A 20,362-nucleotide genomic window follows, 5' to 3' on the forward strand; every position below is an offset into this window, starting at 1 on the left:
ATACATAATTTAGAGAATTTCAGCAAGTATACATCTGAGAGCTGCATTGGTGAAAATACTACTTAGGAAAATTCTAAGGATGGCTCTCAACAGCCAACCATTGTCCAAACTCACAGCAGAGGCAGTAAGTCTGAAGCTGGATAAATGCTTTTGTTCTACCTAGACTTTATGTTTCTTTTCTTCATGCAAAAAAGAAAAAGATAAGTGCCTATTCTGGATTTGCTAATGCAGTCATTTCCTTTATTTGTATTAAGGCTGCATAATACCGGCTTTGTAAAGTCCTTGGGCCTGAAAGCAGTATACATCTCTAATGCAAACACTCCCATGCATGATTGTACAACAGCAAAGCGATAAATTACCATGATTTTGTAACCCCTGCAGCTATTAGTTCAACCATACTTCAGGATTGTTGCTTTCACTTATAGAAATTCTACAAATATTGGCTTTGTCAGAAAGACAAATTATTAAATGAAAATTGTACTCAAAGACATGAGAAAAAGTATGCAGAATGCACACATTGCAGACTTGAGAAATAGCTTGTACCAGGAAGAACAATTTGCAATATAAAGCTTACTTAATGATTTACAGGAACTTGTAAACTTGGTGATGATGCCAGGCGCTGGGTATTTGATTAAATGGAAGAAAATAACAAGTGCAAAGTGTCCAGAAACTGGGAAAAGTTGTTAATATGAAAGGTTTCTTTAAATAGAATATTCTTACTATTTAGATTCCAATTTGACTTTTAATTGGATTTTAAACTGACTTTAAACTGGATTGCTTGTTTTGTATTCTCATAAGAAGTAAATGAATAGTCAGAGTCCTATCCGTGTGAGTTATTGTTGTGATTCTGGACAAATTCAATTCTGTAAGCCTAAGTTTTCTCACCGTGAATATCAGGCAAGAGGGTGCCTGACACATGGTTGTAAGTGTTCAGTGCTAACCTCATCGAACACACAGAACTGACTACAGAAAACTCCATTTATTGCGAGCCTGCAGCCAGGATTGTGATAGGTCTGGGGATACACAGAGAAGCAGTCCTTAGGGAGTCCGCACACAATCCGCGTCATAGCTGCTCTGTGGATGTGGCTGTGGAAGCCCTGAGAGAACACAATTAATATGCCGGGTGGGAATGAGGGGCCCCAGAAAGCAGCCGAGGGGTGATACTGATGGTGGTCTCAGTGAGCATTCACAAAAAAGGGTGCAGGTGCTGAAGCCTGCATGTGTGTGGAATGGATGAATACCAGTCATACACAAAGAAGCAAAACACCCTTCGTTTTGAGTGTCACTTTACCATACATCCCAACTCTATCTTCTGATTCTTGCCAACATTGCCCCTCAAAGATCTCAAATACCTGCATGTCCTTAAAACAGATAAGCAGTGACTTCTTTGGTTCTCCACACACAAACTGTAGGCCACTTAAGTAGGAAATTCTGGCCACTACAGAGCTCACCACACACCTTTTAATTTAAAATTTTGCAACTGGAATCTTTTGAAATGGTTTAAAGAACTCACGCAAACATTAGATAAAATTGAAGAAGCATACAGATATTTGGTGTATACTTTATTCAAAGCATTTCACATTAAAATTAGATTAGGTTCAAATACATAAGCACATAATTACATATAAAATACTCCTCTTTCCAAGTTTGCAATGGTATGTTTACTTTTCAGAATTAGATGTTTGCTTATAATTTAAGTCTAACATGTCTTATAGAGTTGCTATAATTTTGTTTGCTCTATATTTCTATTTATTTGAATATACCTATTAGATTTTTAGAAAGCACTCATAAACCCACCTAGGATATACAATTACTATACTTTAGATATTTACATTCAAAAGGGGAAGCAATTCAGTGCTAAAGATATTTGACTAGATAATTCTTGGTTAACACATGTATTTAATGGTCTCCGGCTGCTGTTTAGAATGCTAGATGACGAGTTTTTACCTATTTCCTCTGTATTACACCCCCATTTTACCAGAGTCCATCTGCAGGGCTGGTTGTACTCTCAGTTTCCCCACGTGATATGAAGTCCAGATTATGCCCCAAGGATGTGCCTTGCCAAGGATATGTTAATAAACATCAATAAAATGTAGCTCAACTAACTTATAGTTATAGCATGACTGCAAAAATCAAGGCCTACTTCAGTGGAATCACTAAAGACATACGCACAAGAGTGAGGCTCCTGGAAAATCAGACAATAGCAGCACTACAACATGTACAGGTCCTACACCTGGGCAATAGACAAAACAAAGCCTCATATCCTCTAGGCACTGGCCAAGCCCCCTACCTCCTTACGTCTAACTACAGGACAGAGGTGAAGAAAAAGCATGGCTACTACTATGATGACATTTACTTCTTGGCCTCCCACCATCAGCCCTCCGTCTCATGCCATCTGCAAGCAGGCACTAGATGAAGGAGGGCTGGTCCCAGAAGAAACAAGGATAACTGCACAAACAAGGGGCCTGAGAACTTCCAAAGGCAAGGTCTCCCTTTGATGTAAATGGTAGGAAACCAGAACAGGGGGTAGTCATCAAATTCAATTGGACAAAGAATACAAGAAGGAGCTGATCCCCAAATAAAATATTTCTAGCATTTGGGGTAATTAATTACCTCATCCCCAAATAGGTCAATATTTCATATTAAGACACCTTTGAGTGGTAAACTATCTTGACTACCTATCTTAAATTTTTTTTTTTAAATATAACTACTTACAATGTAGATATTAGCAGGCATGAGAGCCAATATAGGGTATTTTTATTTTTACTTTTATTTTTAAAAACTAAATACAGAGTTGTAAAAAAAAAAAATTGAATATAAACCAAGATTTCACCCTTTCACATATGATATCACATATTTAGAAGATGTGAGCATGAAGTAACGAGGCTGGCGTAGGGTATAGCTTGTGTCAGCAAAGACCTTCAACCAAAATGAGAGGAAATGCATTGCTCTACTTCATGGTAAGTTATAACCAAGACTCAATTGTAGAGACTTCTATAAACAGGCTCATGGAAACCATCACGGTAGAAGGGAAAAAGGAAAAGCGTGCTGAGGAGCCTCCAGGTGTCAGCAAACAGCACGCTGACCAAGGGTAAGTGACAGTCTCTTTGAGTCTGCTTCTTGCTGGAAAATGACAAGCACTAGATTTGACGACTCTTACTACTAACATTCTGCAAAATTAGAAAATTATGCAGGACTTCATACACATAAGGAATTGTTGTATCATAGAATATTAAGCACTAGGAAGTTCACTGAGCATTTTATCTAGCTCCAAAATTTTTCAGATAAACAATACTAACAAGCAAGTCTTAAATTAATAATATTTTTATGAAAATAGAGCAAATAGAGCAAACAGAGCAGGGGAATGAAAGAGTCCGTTGAGAGAAGAACCCTGAACAATTATGGCTTCATGCATCAGAAGCCTTAAAGAAATGCTGTAGATTTATGTCAGAGACAAAAACCAAAAAGTCTAGTGACTAAGTGTACACAGTTGTCAATAAGATATGGAACATATCATATATTACAAATAAAAGTACATAAACAAAGTAATTTTTCATTTATTTATTTTTTCTTCTCAAATACATTTTAAAAATAACATTTAGACACAGAATCACAAATACACACAAAACAAAGTAGAGCCTGCTCATTTCAAAAAGAGTTTTCCTGTGATTCCTTTAGCTGCTTTGCATAAAATTCAAAGCTTTCCTGTTAAGGAGAAAAAAAAGGGAGGAAAGTTACAGATAAAGCTACCAGCAAGAGATGATGGTACAGAACTTAAAAATCACAAAGCACTGCAAAGTGGTAGCTAAGACTGCTGGGCCCATGCCAATGCCACCTCTCAAGCTTTAGCACTCCTTCCTGTTTCATGAAATCACAAGTTTGGGGCCCCAAGTTCAGAGTTAAAGCTAGCACTGGGAGCCTCTGCTGAGTACGTACATGTGAAACTATACCTGGGTATGAAAGATTAAAGTGTTTGAAATAAACATGGTGTAGTGACTTTCAGTTCAATGACACAATAAAGAAAAATTTTGCATACATGTTATCTCTTATTAAACAAAATAAAACAAAATTTCCTAGATAAAGAAATAAAAACCAACTTATTTAAAACGAACAAGGAACGAACAGAGTTGTAATATGCTTGGCTATTGAAACACAGGCCATTAAATCCTGTTTCAAGTTGAAATGATGAGAGAACAGCCCCAAGGACATTTGATAAATTCACACCTACAGCTGAAGATCTGAGACAGACATTGTATTTTAAACCTCAGCCCCAGAGGGCTATGTTCTCCCCTAGCCACAGCCAAGGCATGGCTGCTAGGTCCCTTAAGCCCTCCCCTGAGACTTCTTCACAGAGATCTAATCTTCATGTAATTAAGTGTTCAACTCATTTTTTTTTACACATTATTATGAGGCATACATAAACCTGTAGAGGTATTTTTTCCCCTTAATTAAGAAATACTCACGGGGGGCTCAGTGAAAGGAACAGACTCTCCAACATCCTTCAGCAAAAATGCATAACGCTTTAGAAACAGATCATTCAGTTTTACATTCTTCGCAGTCAAATGTTCATACAGTGCTTTAGCAGATGTGACATCTTTGTCCAAGACTGACAAAGTTAAAGAAAAAGATATTAATCATAGATAAAGACAACCTATCTTCCTCTTTTCACCGAAACACTTAGCTGCTCAGAGACTCCTGGATCCCTTTGCCCCCAGGCAATTGAATACTTTACTTCCAGCAAGAAGCCACATTCATAATCTGTAAACTCCCTCACTCCTTCCCAAACCCCTCATTCAGCATCACTCACTATGAAGGAGATGAAAAATGACAAATATGTGTACATTTAGGGCCTTTAGAACAACATTAATGGGCCGGCCCGGTGGCGCACTGGAGAGTGCGCCGCTTGGGAGCGGATCCCATGTGGAGACCGGTTCCTGCTCACTGGCTGAGCGAGGTGTGGGCGCAATACCGAGGGTTGTGATCCCATTACCGGTCAGTAAAAAAGACAAAAAAAGGAAAAAAAAAAAGAACAACATTAATGGTATCACGTGTTAGGTTATTACATTATTTTGAAGACCTATGATAGTTAAAGTGACCACAAACAAGTTCTCAATCATAAAGTAATAAGCAGACACATCTAATAGACATCTAATGTCTCTAAGAGACATCTAATTCTCTTCTGCTTAAAATAACACTCTGAAAATCAAGCTAATCCAGGGACTATTGCAGTGAGAGGCATGTAAATTACGTGGAAATCTATATATGCACATCAATATCAAGATTATCAGCTAAATGACTCCCAAAATACTTTCCGTATATTTTCCTATTGAATATAAGCAAATATGGAGAATACAGTTAGCTACAATGACACACACACACACAAAAATCTATAAGGATACATTAACAAGTTACACTAATATTTTACTTAAATGAATGATGAAATAGCCTAGGAGCTAAGTATAGTTGGTACTCCACTTATGGCTGATTTGCAGAAAATTTTTGTTTTTTTAAGTTTACTATCGAGATTATGTGGGCTCTGCTAACAATTACTGCTGGTAATTCAACTCTTTAATTTTGCATTAGATTGTTAACATTTAAGCACCAAACAAACCCCTACCCTGCACTGATGCTGTATATGCTGTATAACCAATCCCAACTCCAGCAGCGCCAGGGTGAACCCCCAGGATGGATGTGAGAAGTTTAGCAATCAATCCAAGACCTCCAATAGGGAAGAAGGATGAATGACTCACTAGCTCTTAGTGGAGTTGGGACAGACTGCAGTATGAGTGAAGTCAATCTCCTGTGTAAATCCTTTGCTCCCCTCTGTACAGGCCTGAAAACTTTCCCTAGTACTGTCAAAGCCCCAAGCTCTACCTTCTAGGAATCTGCTCAGAACACTCTAGCATCTTTCCTTTCTCTACTTCATAATCTCCTGCCTTCTGCCCCCAAGTTAGATTACCTAATTTAGTAGTAACATATATAGTTTTATGAATTTGACACTATTTCATGTTAGTTATTGGAAATTTGAGAAGGTTTATGATTGTAGCTCTATTTTGAAATATGGCCTGTTCCTCTCATGGGGTGGAAAAAATGGAGAACTGATTTACTAAATGGGATTGCTGAATCTGTTGTCCTGCCAAAAAGCAATTCTTCATTTACTCCAAGCCTCCAGTGAGCAAATCAGTGAGTGGCAGATGGATAGGTGATCCTAACAGAGAAATGCTAACATTTATCTTGATTACTGAGGAAACTAGACTGGCTACCTTTCATATGTGATTGTCTGGGCAATCGGGGAACAAACTAATTTCACTGGAATTTCACCTGGGACTTAAGGCAAAACCCTGAGCCACTTTTTAATTACGGGGTATGTTATTTCAAAGAAGTAGGTAGACAGGTGGAGAGGGTACTGAAGGAGCTAGAAGGCAAGTCAGATAGTCTAAAATATGTACCCACTTCATGCTACATTTCACGAACAGGGCCTCAGAAGACTAAATTGGTTTCTGATATGTAAATCCAAGTGGACTTCCAGGTCTTTCCAGGAGCCTGGGATCCTACTCACCATACGTTGGTCACTCTGAAGATGCTCAGTCATACTTTTTAATGTTAAAGTTATATGAATAATTTCATATTTTTCTTATGTATAGTTTTAAAACATATTCTAGAACTAAGTGAATTATTTATAAGTAACTATATGGTATTTAGTATTACTGCCTTTGAGCTGAAGACTAAGACTTAGCTGACTATACTACAAATATTTAAATCATTTAAATAATATAGTCAGATTAAACTTATTACCGTAGCTTTTCATGATAGAAGCGTATGCTTCTTCCTTTTCAATTAATTCCGGAATCAGTTCTAACAAAGATTTCAGAGTTGGTGCCTAGGGGATTAAATACAGGTAACATTACCACAAACTCAAAAGAAGAGTGAAACAGAACACTAATACATCAACATTATATCAGGAAATCTTGACAATTACAACAGAACTGCCTGCTCATTTTATTTTTAAAATTTTTTTTGGTGGCTGGCCAGCACAGGGATCCAAACCCTTAACCTTGGTGTTATCAATACCATACTCCGACCAACTGACCCTTCTATATTTCTTACTATTTGATGTTGATTCAATAATTTACAGGGAAAACAAATCAGCATTTTCAAAAGCTAATGCAATTCCACTTATATTTCTATGAATATTATTCTAAAGTATTATAAAGATTGTTTCTTTTGTCAACTGGTAACCATACCAAGAAATTATGAGATCTCAAAGGTACAAGAAGTAATGACTGTATCTTTAAGGTGCCAAAATTTTTCAATGAAATATTAAGAATTCAGCCAAACATTGTTAAGGGTTCCCCATTTGGTACATACATAAAGCATTTCCAGGATCTCACTGGAATGTTTACTTGATTGCTTCCAGGAGTATGTAAACACACTATGGTTTTATTTCCTGTAGTGAATACAGAACTGCCACGCCCTAATGAATAACCAACAAATATTTCCAGGCACACTCCAGTATTACTGGATAAATCGATGATGAATTTTATATACATTTATGTCCTGTCCCCATTTCACCAAGAGAAGCTGAATCTTGCTTAACTACTTTACTGTCACACAGTGGGGCACTGTAACTGGCATTTTAAAAATCCTAACTCACTTTTTTGCATGTTCATTCAGTTAATCCACATTTAGACCTATATCTTTCCAGGACTTCTTGCATTTTAAAGTCTTCTGGGAGGAATGCTCTAAGCAGATATATTACCATACATTGCCTGTCCCATCTCCTGAGCAAGACAGTACGAAATGGACACAGTCCCACATCTGGACTGACAAGTGCTTTTTGGATTTCTTATACTTAGTATCTCAAATTTTAAAAAATAGACTCTTTGAAAGGGGGGAAAAAGGCAACTAAATATTTTCTAAAAGTTGTTCATTGTAAGTCAGAGATAAAAAGTGCAATTAGGTAAAATTTTTTAAAGTGTGGGTATACATAGGAAAAGTGTGCAGAAATTAAGGAAAACTAGACCTCTCAGAATGGAAACAGCTTAAATGTTTTACATAAAACAAGCATTACAACCCACTCTGTTTGAAACTTCACAACATACCCATATAAAACTAACAATGGAGTTTCTGGTGCTCAACAGGTATAATTAGATCTAAAAAATTTTTTTTTTCGAAATATGCTTTTATTCTTAAGAAAAAAAAAAATCAAAAATAGGACTTTGTTCTGTTACATACCCATCCACAGGAGAACATTAATTTGTGGTACCATACTAATTTTAAAGCCAAATGGCTCATCTGCCTGATGATGTATACCTGATAAGTGGTCAAAAGTAGCAACCTGATAGAAGACACTCTTCAGTGGTAGTCACCTGACAGAAGACACTCTAAGTCTCTTTTGGTGACCTAAGCAACACTCTAAGTCTCTTTTGGTGACCTAAGCAACACGATTCTTTTATCTTCCATTTCTAGGGGCCCTTTCCTAGGGCTCTCAATCATAACCGCACTAATGGAGATTCACTATATGAACTTGTTTTGTGTTGCCAGCACAACTAAGAAGCCAGAACTGACTCTGTATCAACAAGCAAAGTCTTCAGTCTCTATAGTGATTTTAGATAAAGACCTGAACCAACAAACTCTTACATTAAACTCAATACCTTTGAGGAAGATACCTAGGGCATTACTGACTTTTAAAGAAGTAAGGCACAGTACCTTTCCTGGTTTCCGAGCACTTCTAATACAGAATGTCAACAAAATTGGGGTTTGTTCAGCAATTGCACCACATCTCTAAAAATTAAAACATTATTCAGTAAGTAAAGGTTTTTTATAAACAAGCATACCAAGGAGAATATTTCCAATTAAGAAAGTTCACAATAACATAGTAGTGCATCATTATCAACAGGAAGGCCAAATAGTCGACCATTTTTTTCTAAGGCAAGAAAAAAGAAAACAAGCGTAAGCTATGCCAAGATTTGGTGAATGATGTCCTTGGCATTGTAAGTATAAAGTTTGTTTAAAAAGAAAAGGGAAAAATTAAACTAATGCTTCAACAACCACAGAATAAGGTTTAGGACTGCGAAGAAAGAGGAAAAAAGAAACACTATTCCTCTCCAATTATGCTGCCAAGCATTCACAAGTGAGCTAGGGATCATAAGGTTAATTATACATTTAATAAGGTGTCAGGGAGATAACTGCTCGTTTCTTTATAAAAATTAAAATGTACAAAGCAAGTTCTCTTTAAAGTATAATTACCTACACTTATGCATACAAAAGGACTGATTTCAATCTCTCTATTTTATAAAAGGCTTTCATTTCAACAGACAGCCAGTGCTTGAGAAAGAGACAAAAGTTAAACTAAAAAAAAAAAAAAAAAAGTTTATATGACAGACCAGATAAATCAAGTGTCTATCCAATCTTAGATGCTACAGTAAAATCAAATATGGCAAGACAATATTTTAGTTTACACTCATCACAGATGTCACTTTCTTAAGTTTCTAAAAGCACATTGCTCCTTCAAAGCTTTAAAACACTGTCATACTAAAACGAACAGTATAAAAAGAACTTTTGGGGACACACAGAACATTTACATTTAAAACTGATGTTTTCGACATCTGTGAATAAAGTATTCTTAACTACAGCAAGAACAAGCTTTTACTATTTGACAAGCAGGTAAGGGATGGATGAAGCGTTTATCATCTCAAACCTCAAACTCTGGAAAGGTAAATGCAGCACTGAGAGCATCAGGTAACATCCCTGCTGTCTCCCACCCAAGGCTCTTACTAGGAAGAGCCTTGACAATCACAGCTCAGAACAAGCTGGGGGTGGGGTGGGGGGTGAAGCACCAAGTGCCACATTCTACAGAACTACCAAAAGAATGTGTTGAAACTGAATGAATACCATCACACATATAATTAGATATTTATATGCTCCACTCCTAGTACATACTTAGATATGTACACATGAAGATAAAGCATAAGAGTATATTCCTTTCAAGATAGAACCTTTAACACTAAAGGCAGCAAGCTAAAGTAATGAAAAGATTCCTGAAATCCCTATCTATCATAAATTGCCTTTTTCTTTAAAAAAAAAGAGAGAGAGAGAGAGAGAGAGAGACAATAGTAAATGAAACAAACCAAACAAAAAATTTCCTGATTAGCTAGAATTTCTCTCCATCCAGGAATAAAATAGGCACCTTACAAAGCAGTACCAATTTACACATGTTATAAATCTGTTAACACTGAGAAAATTTTTCAGGAATTTCTTCTAAAAATGGCTTGGATTCTACTGTCAAACTAGAACTTTATGGATCAAAACTGGAGCTCAAGGAAAGGGGTACAGTTTTACCATCCCTATCTACTAAAGATTTTTTGCAGCTGGTAAAAATGTAAGTGAATATAATACTATTTACTATTAGAAATTGGTCCCCGGCCTCAATTTGACACAGGGAGTCTACACAAACACAGCTGTTGGAGGGATCATGGTGACTGCTTGACTGCCACCTGCTGGGAAGGGGCTCCTCAGTGGTGCCTGTTTGTGTACATTGCCAGTGGCAGCTCTGATCACCCACCGTTCTGTTGGCACTTGGCGCAGCTTTATATTTAGTGCTGTTAAAATGGCATGAATGCAAGTTGTCTCCTTTCCTGAAGATTGCTAATTTAACTGAGAGTGCGGGCCACAGAGACCTGCATTTGTCATTTAATGTGTCTGTGACACATAAGTGAATAGAAAGCAAATTCAACTCTTAATAAACCTTAAATAAGGCACTGAGAATGTTTGACTATTCAAGTGAGAAGCTGTACTTGAAAAGCAAACATTTCCTACTTTGTGTTGGCAAACTGTTGCCATGGTGACGTATAGTATTTAGAGCACTAGAGAAATTAAAGTAGAAAATCAAAGGAATTGTTGTTTTGTTACCTATCTGCACAAAAACATTTGTCTTTAAATCATTTCAGCAAAAACCAGTCTCCTCCACCCCCACCTCCTCTTAATTCAAAGGACATTTCTAGTCCAATTTGGCATCTTTAAAACCAACAATCTACAATCTAGTTCTTGTCACAAGACCTTGATTCACAATGAATTTAAATGTGCCCACAGTACCACACTTCATTTCCGGTATTCCACCACACACCTATGTCTAGTAATTTCTCAGTTTCTCAAGCCACAAGCCCCAATGCTCCATGAGCGGAGGGTTATTACCTGCAAGAGAGCTCTGGCATCATCCACCTTGCCTGCATCCACAAGCTGAAGGAAAAGATCAGTGACAGGCTTGTAAACTGCAAACTGATTGGCCAATCTCTCCGCCATGATGCTTACTGAAAAAATGACAGGTAAGAAAAATCTTTCATTAAAACAGTGGTATAACTCATCCACCAAAGAAATCGGGTCCAGCCTCACCAGAGAGAAAACGTGTGTCTTTTAGCAAAAACAACTAACTTACTTTTCTCAATTGCTGGTTCCAAATGCTCCTCTATTATTTTTCTGAATAAGTATGCCAAGCCAAAGTATTGGGATTCCATGGTATGATTCCCTGAAGTAAGCATATTTTCAATGTTTTCTATGGCAACATCTGTGTTATTGCTATAAAAGAAAACAAATAAATTATCAAGAAATATTTGCTTTTATATTAATATTGCAGGCAGTTTTTATATGAAAACTTACTTTTAGATCCATTCATGCAAATATTTTAGGAAAAAAAGGAAATATATTTATAATTAACCAGATAAAAAACGCTATGCAACTTTAACACAATCACACTTGGGAAAAAGAAGCAATCACTAGGTGGCTTATGCTACAGTAGTTGCTTATTTTATTTATACTAGTTGAAATAGTTGCTTATTTTAAAACACTGCTCTAGAGACAAGATCAAACAACTAACACATAGAAGAATTAATGAAGATAACTTAAAAAATACTGTATCTAGGTGAGAAAGGGAGATGGAGAGGGGGGTTAGTGTGGAATTGGTAAAGGTCTACAAAAATTATTACACTGTGTAATGTTGAATATACTAATCATCCTGATATGAACATCATGTATTGCACACAGGTGCTGATATTCACTGCTGTACCCCACAGATGTGTACAATCAATTATGTTTCAACTGAAAAAAAAATACTGTATCTTAATTATCTCATTTAATTTTGCAGCTCTTTGGAAGTAAAATGAAAACTTGTTTAAATGCTGTAATTTTGGCTTTACAATCCACAACTGGTCTCTACTGCATAAGGTAAAGATATATAACAGCTCAGAATTCCTAATAATGCTAACAACGTCTTCAAAAGGCATATTTTCATGTCTCTAACCCATGGTCACATCAATTTTTTTTCAGGTATCATATACATTTAGAAAATAATTTATATTCAAATTCTCACAAAAAAACCCCCACACTTTTTACATTGAAAAAAATCAATTGAGTGGCCTTTTCAACAAGTTATAATAAAAATGATCTTTATAACTATCTTTTTGGTTAAGGTAATCTATAATTGATCCTTTACTGTTATGACTGACACTCTATAACCAAATAATCAATAATATGTTGAAATTATTACATTAAGCATAAAAATTCTCTAACTAAAAATTAACACCCTGTTATTATACATTTTTTTATGTGTTTTAGTTAGAGAATTACAGTGAATAAAAACATGTTCTCCACATCACATGAAACACTGTGTTTATATGTAATACTTTAAAATTCATTCAGCTCTTACTTGGATAAGTTCCTTGATCTTCTAACTTAAAACAACCACATTTTCTTATTAAAGGGAAAAAAAAGTTTGAAGTTCTGTTTGAGGAAATAGTTTTAAAAGGTAAAAACAAAACAAAACTGTTTCTCTGTTTAAAGAAATAGGAACAAAAAACCCTGCGAAACCAAACATTATATTTTAATATCATGTCCCATGGAATATATTTTAAGAATAACTACTAAAGAACACTTTTTTCTAAAGGCATTAAGAGTATCAATTCCATAATTATCCCCGTAAATCTTTAACTTGGACAAAGTGTACACTGCTAGTGAGGTTAATAAAAATCAAGTCTGTATTTAATTATACAACAGTGTTTCTCGGCAGGGAATGTAGAGATGGTGGTAAGAAAATCAACTCTAGGGCCGAGCCCGTGGCGCACTCAGGAGAGTGCGGCGCTGGGAACACAGCAGCGCTCCCGCCGCGGGTTCGGATCCTATGTAGGGATGACCGGTGCGCTCACAGCGCTCACTGGCTGAGAGCGGTGCGGCCAGTCTCAAAAAGGACAAAAAAAAAAAAAGAAAGAAAGAAAATCAACTCTAAATACCTCCCCTCTTTTTGGGGGTGTGTGTTGATGGAGTGGATGGGTAGAAGGGTGGGGAATATGGAAATGCATATATTTTTTTTTCTTTTAGAGGCAAAATCCCTCATGTAATTCTTGAAACAATTAACTAGTTCTTTCCATATTTTATTCATTTATCAGAAACATGCAAACGTAATATTTTTGCTCCCCATAAACATGATCAGAGGTCTGGAAACTTTTGAGGCAGAACCTCAAATAACTTTTAAAGTAGATGTTATTAGTAAAACTAATATCCTCATTATATCTTTATTTTTGATTTGTTAGTCTTTCTCTGCCTTTGCATAAACTTAGATATTTTCAAATAATATTTCATTGTTCTGACAATCTGGCAGGCATGGATTTTTCAGACAAGGAAATATTTATGGCCAGCCAAGGTAGGGCAATCACTGCTCTGAATTGTCAGGTTTCACGTTAGATGTGGAGACTGTGACAGACTCCTTTTATTCCTGGCTTGATGTTAGAAACTTGGAGCAAGGCCGGCCCGTGGCTCACTCGGTAGAGTGCGGTGCTGATAACACCAAGGCCACGGGTTCGGATCCTATATAGGGATGGCCGGTTTGCTCGCTGGCTGAGTACGGTGTTGACAACACCAAGCCAAGGGTTGAGATCCCCTTACCGGTCATCTTTTAAAAAAAAAAAGAAACTTGGAGCAGGTTCCAATTTCCATTTGGTAGTCCTTTGTTGAACAGTTCAGCCTGTGTGATATGTGGTGGTTGGAATAACCTTCCTCTCCACAAAACTTTTTAAATAGCTTGGTTTGTGTAGAATTTTATTTTTTGCTGTTGATTATTTTTGTTCTGTTTTGGCAGCTAACTGGTACGGGAATCTGAACCCTTGACTTTGGTGTTATCAACACTGCACTCTAATCAACTGAGCTGACCAACCAGCCCGTTTGCTGTTGAATTATTACAAAAGGAACACATAAGGGTTTGAATGCATTTGGATGTCTTCATTCAATGAACTAGATGGAATTAGGAGTGGAGTTAGAAGAGGTTGCACTGTAGTTGACTGAAAGTGACAAAATTCTCGCAAATTTTAAGTCGCAGATTATTTCTAACCTCTTCCCTCACCAAGCTGTAACCAGACCACTAACAAGCAAACTGCTTGGAAGATTATCTTTACTCTATGCCCACGTGTGTGTTGGCTGTATCCATCTGCCACCCAGCCCCCATCCAGAAAGCCAGGCTTGCTCTTCCTCCTCATTCAACACATAGTTAAAAATAAATGTAACCAACAGAAAGTACCAGATGACACACATTCCGTTCTTCCTTTCAGAAATTATTTACTGAAGGTCTCGGATGCACTAGGCCTCTGGGACATTAACTATGAACAAGACAGACATGTTCTTGCCTCATGGAGCTGAGGGTCTTCTACATGGCCAGAGATAGAGAATATCTGGGAGCCACTTGGCATCTCTGAAGAAATGATATATGAGCTGAGACCTTGACTCTCTCCCCTCTGTCAGCCCCTCTCTTCTTCCATCTGCTCTGCCAGGTCTCCTCTTCTCTCCATACTCTCCACCTGTCATCCTCCACTCTTAGTCTCCCAGCCTTTAGTCCAACCTTTGAGCCTTTTTCCAATTCTTTTTCATTGTCTGTGGCACACTCAGGTAGAAGGTTATAACAGCCAGGATTACGATGCAGAGACGTGGTTCAATTCAATATAGTCATCTCTCTGCAGTGTGGCCCCTGAAAGGGCACACGGACCCGAGCTGACAGTTCGCCAGAGAAGTTCCCGGAAATGCATATTTTTAACAAGCTTGCTGAGCCCTCTGTTTCACTTCTAGAAGAGTGTCACTCTCCAGTATCACTGACAAAACATATTTTTCACTTTTGTAACAAAGTGTTTCAACATGAGACTGGGTGTATGAATGAGAAGTTAGCAACTGTGGAGCAAATTTTATGAAGTCAGTAAGTGTGGTTTATTCTAAGACTTAATTTAAAGATACAACATATTTTCCAGCATATAATTATTCCTTGATAGCTAAGGAATAATCAGCAACTGGCATCAAAATTTTCTCTGCAGCTGACATGGTTTCCAAATGCCTAAAAGAGTTTTTAAAAGGTAGCACTTGAGGTAATATTCATTCCAGTAGCTAATGGAGGAAAAGAAAGCTTGAAAATACTCACTTTTTTATTTGTGCCAAAGCAATGTTATTGATGAAAACCATATTTGAAAGTCCAATGGAGTCTTCGAGTCCATTTACCATCTTCTGAATTTCTTCTATGCTTTGAACATTACCCTTCAAGGCAAATGCCTGGATAAGGCGAGTCACTGCTACCCTAGAAGGGGTCTGCTGCAGATCTAAGGCTGTTTTTAGCGTTGTCAGAGCCTCTAAAACAGAAAAGCAGAAGACAGTTTTTCTTATATGATCCATATTAATTTTAATGCATTTTGAAAACAAGCTTTTATATATGAGCACCAAATGCCTATACACAAAAGCCATAAAAAATTAATTCTAGGTTACAGAAAATATTAATACTTTATGAGAAATCTTTTTTAAATGATTAATTTCACTATCTATAAGATATTAGAGACCAGAAATTTTCTTCTTTAAGTCACAGAGAAAATACAAATGTTAATGACAATACGAGTTCCATTCATGGATAACATTTAAGTGACTAATTTCAAGAAAGTTGATAAGCTCAGAGAAATATAAATAAGGAATAATTTTAAAAATTAAAGAGTTTCCAAAAATATGCAAATTCTACCCCCATTCATACTTTCCCAGATTTTATTAACTTGGATACACGATTATCAAAAACTTTTAATATTCCAAGGATTGTTTCTTGAAAACAATGTCTCGTTCTAGTCCAAACAGGATCAACCACACAGGAGCGGCCACTGGAACATATAACTTTCACACTAACAAATTTATTTTACATGATTAGATACCTTGCAGATATTTTCTTGAACTCATTTTTCGAAGAAAATAAAGATCATCCAAATTCCCATGAATATAGTTAATGGAGTTTGGTTTGTTTGTTTTTAAAAATATCATACTTAAATAATTATGAATAAATAACGAATATTGTTCTAATTTACTGACTTATTTGCAAGCATAGTGAAATCATTATATTAAATAAAGTGGTCGGTGGGGGGAGGGGCAGGAAGAAGATGTAATACTTAGCATAACAATCACCATTACCATTTCCAAAAAATACTTCAAGGCTTTATAGTAACTAAAGCAACGTAACCTAGACAAAAGTAAGGCTTCTAAAAGCAGCTTTCCAAATAAAAACAGCGTATCTTTCACAGAGGAACAGGGAAAGGGTAATAATTAAACAGGCTATTAAAAACAATACAGTAAAAGACATGATAAATTTAGTGTTCATTACTGAAAAAACAATTTAATTACTCCAAATCTACAAACAATCTAAACCAGTAATTCTCAAATGGGGAAAAGAGAAAATAGTTTAAAAAGCATATTCAATAAAATTTTATAAATACACATGCACACACAGAAAACAAAAGGTGTTTTTATACTATTTTAAAAATATAATCTATAGAAAATAAGCTCGATGAACTGGTGGTCATACACAGATAATCAATTCTGGAATATTCTTATTAACAAAAATACTGTCAGCTAGGGAAAATCTTCCCACTAGTAGATCAAAATAATAACAACAAAAATAAGATTAATGATGATGATAATGGTAACTCAAACTTAATGAGCTTCTACCACCTTTGTTGAGCATTTATTACATACCAGTTATGGTACTAAGCATCTACATTCACAACTACTCTTCTGAGGTAAGTACCAATACTACAGATTAGATACTGAAGCACAGAGTTTAGTTTACTCAAAGTCAAGGTCATATTGTTTGATACCAATCCAAGAGCCTAACCATCCCAGACCTTGTATCCATAGGTGCATGCATGCAAGAGAGGAGGGGCAAGGAGAAAACAATGTCTATCCAAAGAGGGAAAGGAACACTGTGACCTAAAATCATACACTCATATAGGACTTGCCTTCTGTACAGTTAATGACTTAAGGGACAACAAAAATGGTACCCGTCCACATCCCTCCTCCCAACTCCTTTCCCACTGTCACCCAATTCCAACATTTACTCAACTACTCACTAGTGATACTGATTATACTGCACAGGTGCCACATATCAGCTAGTAATATTCTACATCAGCATTAGTTTATAAAATTACATTAAGATTTGTCTTTATTTTTTCTGCCTACTTTAGATGGGGTTAAGGAAAAAGAGACAAGGGCAGAAGAACAAAAGATGATTTTAAAAATCAGCAGCTCTAGTCAGCCATGGAGCAAAATAAGGAGATGGAAATAGGGCCAACACCATTGATGATCACTTTACTCCAACAATAGATTAGCTTGTGGTGATGCTCAGGAGCGGGGATGGGGATGAAGGTAGAGGAGGTTGTAGGGGAACAGTGGGCTCATGGCTCCTTCTCTTAGACAACCTTCACTTGAGCTGATTAGCTGAGAAGAGTAGTTGAGAAATTAACATTGTGTACTTTCCTGAAGTTTTCTTGGGACACTAACATACAAGTAAAGGGTAGCTTGCAGTCAAGTTAAACAAATCCAGGTCAGATTCAGTTCAAAAATGAACTCCCTGAAATTAAAAAACTGCTTTGTTCTTATCTCCATGTCCACAGAAACATAAGCTACTTTTGAAAATTAGCTCATTTATATGGGGAGTAAGTTTAATTTTTCAATGCTTTAAAATTGTTTATCATTTCTGGGCCGAGCCCGTGGCGCACTCGGGAGAGTGCAGCGCTCCCACCGCAGGTTCGGATCCTATACAGGGATGACCACCAGTGCGCTCACTGGCTGAGTGCGGTGCGGCCGGTCTCAAAAAGGACAAAATAAATAAATAAATAAAATTGTTTATCATTTCTACATAAAATATTAACTTGACAAAGTCTTTTCTGTTGGAAATAAAAGCTTTTAAAGTTTTAATAACAATCTAGAAGTGAGGATACATGAAAATAAAGTTTTAATAACAATCCCTTATACCACTCAATTACCACTTAAGGCTATCCCAAAAGACTGTCTAGTTGGATGGGCCCTGGCTATGGAATGCTGAGGTAGAAATTTTGCAAAGGGAGAAATTACCACAAACATATTCCGTTTTAATCAATGAGGAAGACAGGTGAAGACCAGCACATTTAGGTATTATAGGCAACATTAAAGCTGCACAATTAGAGTAACTTCCTCTTAGGGATGTGAAATTATTTTATAAACATGCAAGTGAAGAATAGCACCATTATCACAGACTAAGGAAGAAACAAGGTAACATATTTAATGGTTAAAGAGTTTTTTCAACCTCCCTGAAACATCTCTTAACCGGGTTTTGTTGCACTGGCAAAACAGTGGTGTTTCTGTATTGACTAAAATTCAAATGTAAAACCTAACGTGAAGAGCTACTTACCTAAATTTAAGAGATTCATCATTTTCCCCCTTTGGAGCTCATTCATAAGACCTCCAGATCCAAATCCATCCCACTGCAAATCTGTGAACAGCCTCTACTAGACTGACAACCCCCATCCCAATCCTCCCCAAAGTCATTTCCACATCTTTCCGGTGTTATCCTCTTAACATTAATTTAAAAACTCTAAAGTTCAAACAAACGCCGTATTTTCATGCTGTTGGTATTACAAACTATTAAAAAAAGTATTAAATTAAGTTTTAAAAATCAATATTATAATCATTTGATGCACAATCCCACACATTTAACACTCAATTTAACTCATTTGCTACCTCACATACAACCAACACAATATGCGAGAAACAACTGCTGGGAATTGTTTCAGATGCTCTAAAGTATGTTAATTTCCAAAGCAAAATGACTTGTGCTGTGAATTTTAACGCACTTGAAAGCCTGTACTTTCTCTCATTCTAGAACACAAATTTTGCATGTCTGAAGAGCTGTGATTCATCTTAAGAAAACCCATCTTGTGTTAAATGGAATGGAAACTGGACTAAGTGGTCAAATGACAAGTACATTCATATTCAAGCTGTATTATAAATGCATGTACAGTAATTTACGTCTCTCAGCTACCACAAAAGGCTCTTGATAAGCAGGTAATTTGCTAAATGGACTCCTTTATCCAAGTATTCGAAGGGCGTTACAAGAAAAATCTGCAGAGGCATTAATGTGACGTAAAGGTCAAGCATTGTGACATACCTTTCAAATAATCCCGCCTAACTTGCGTTATGATGAGGAGGCTGTTGGCAGCATCGTTCAGTGTGAAGCCCTTGATGTGGGTCTCAGCGCTAAAAGAAGCAGACATTTAGAAAGGAATTACTGACATGCTTCTGATACGATAATAAATGGTTGAGCACCAAGGTGAAATTATAAAAACTACTGTTCGTATGTTAAAAATATTGCTGCAAAATATCGACCTGGAGACAGCTTTTGTGTTATCCTGTCAATGGTTATAGAAGGATAATTTTTTTTTGCATTCTGACAGATGACAAAGTTGGAAATGAGCAACAAAAGAAACAAAGTACAAGATTTTTTTTAAACAATCGGTTCAGATTCTTGAATGCTGACATATTAGATGACTAAAATAACTGCATGCCCTGCATTGTTCTGCTGTATCCTAGGCTGGATACTTTTTCCTCTTTTTTCTACATTCACCATAATTATAAAATGTAAAACTATTCTTCCAGCAACAAAAATGAACATTTATTTTCAGCACTGTATATTTCAAATATAAACTAAAGCATATTACTAACACCATTATCATTTGGTTGATTAATTTTCAAATTTCTGTCATCCAGATACATTCAGTTTTTAAAGCTGAACGTACCACAGAATTAAAACCATTGTTATATTAAAATTTAAAATTTCACACAATAATCTTGCCCCAGACTTAAATTTTTGATTAATTTTCAAATTTCTGTCATCCAGATACATTCAGTTTTTAAAGCTGAACGTACCACAGAATTAAAACCATTGTTATAGGCCGGCCCGGTGGCGCACTGGATTGTGCGCCGCTTGGGAAGCGCGGTGGCGCTCCCGTCCGAGGGTTCGGATCCCACATACCGTGAAACAAAACCCCAAACTTTT

At 36.5% G+C, this 20,362-nt stretch overlaps 1 protein-coding gene across 1 annotated transcript; it reads right to left on the minus strand.

Moving 5' to 3' along the window:
* Nucleotides 1-1,545: 1,545 nt before the first annotated feature.
* LOC103607628 (leucine-rich PPR motif-containing protein, mitochondrial-like) lies at nt 1,546-19,563 on the minus strand (the record flags this gene model as incomplete). Its single annotated transcript, XM_008592109.1, has 8 exons — nt 1,546-3,705; nt 4,464-4,606; nt 6,796-6,880; nt 8,710-8,784; nt 11,194-11,309; nt 11,435-11,574; nt 15,446-15,650; nt 19,475-19,563. Coding segments are annotated over 8 exons (910 nt in total), but the record flags the coding sequence as incomplete, so codon positions are not given.
* Nucleotides 19,564-20,362: the final 799 nt, after the last annotated feature.

This window comes from Galeopterus variegatus, unplaced genomic scaffold, assembly GCF_000696425.1.
Source record: "Galeopterus variegatus unplaced genomic scaffold, G_variegatus-3.0.2 Scaffold7597, whole genome shotgun sequence".
Taxonomy (NCBI): domain Eukaryota; kingdom Metazoa; phylum Chordata; class Mammalia; order Dermoptera; family Cynocephalidae; genus Galeopterus; species Galeopterus variegatus.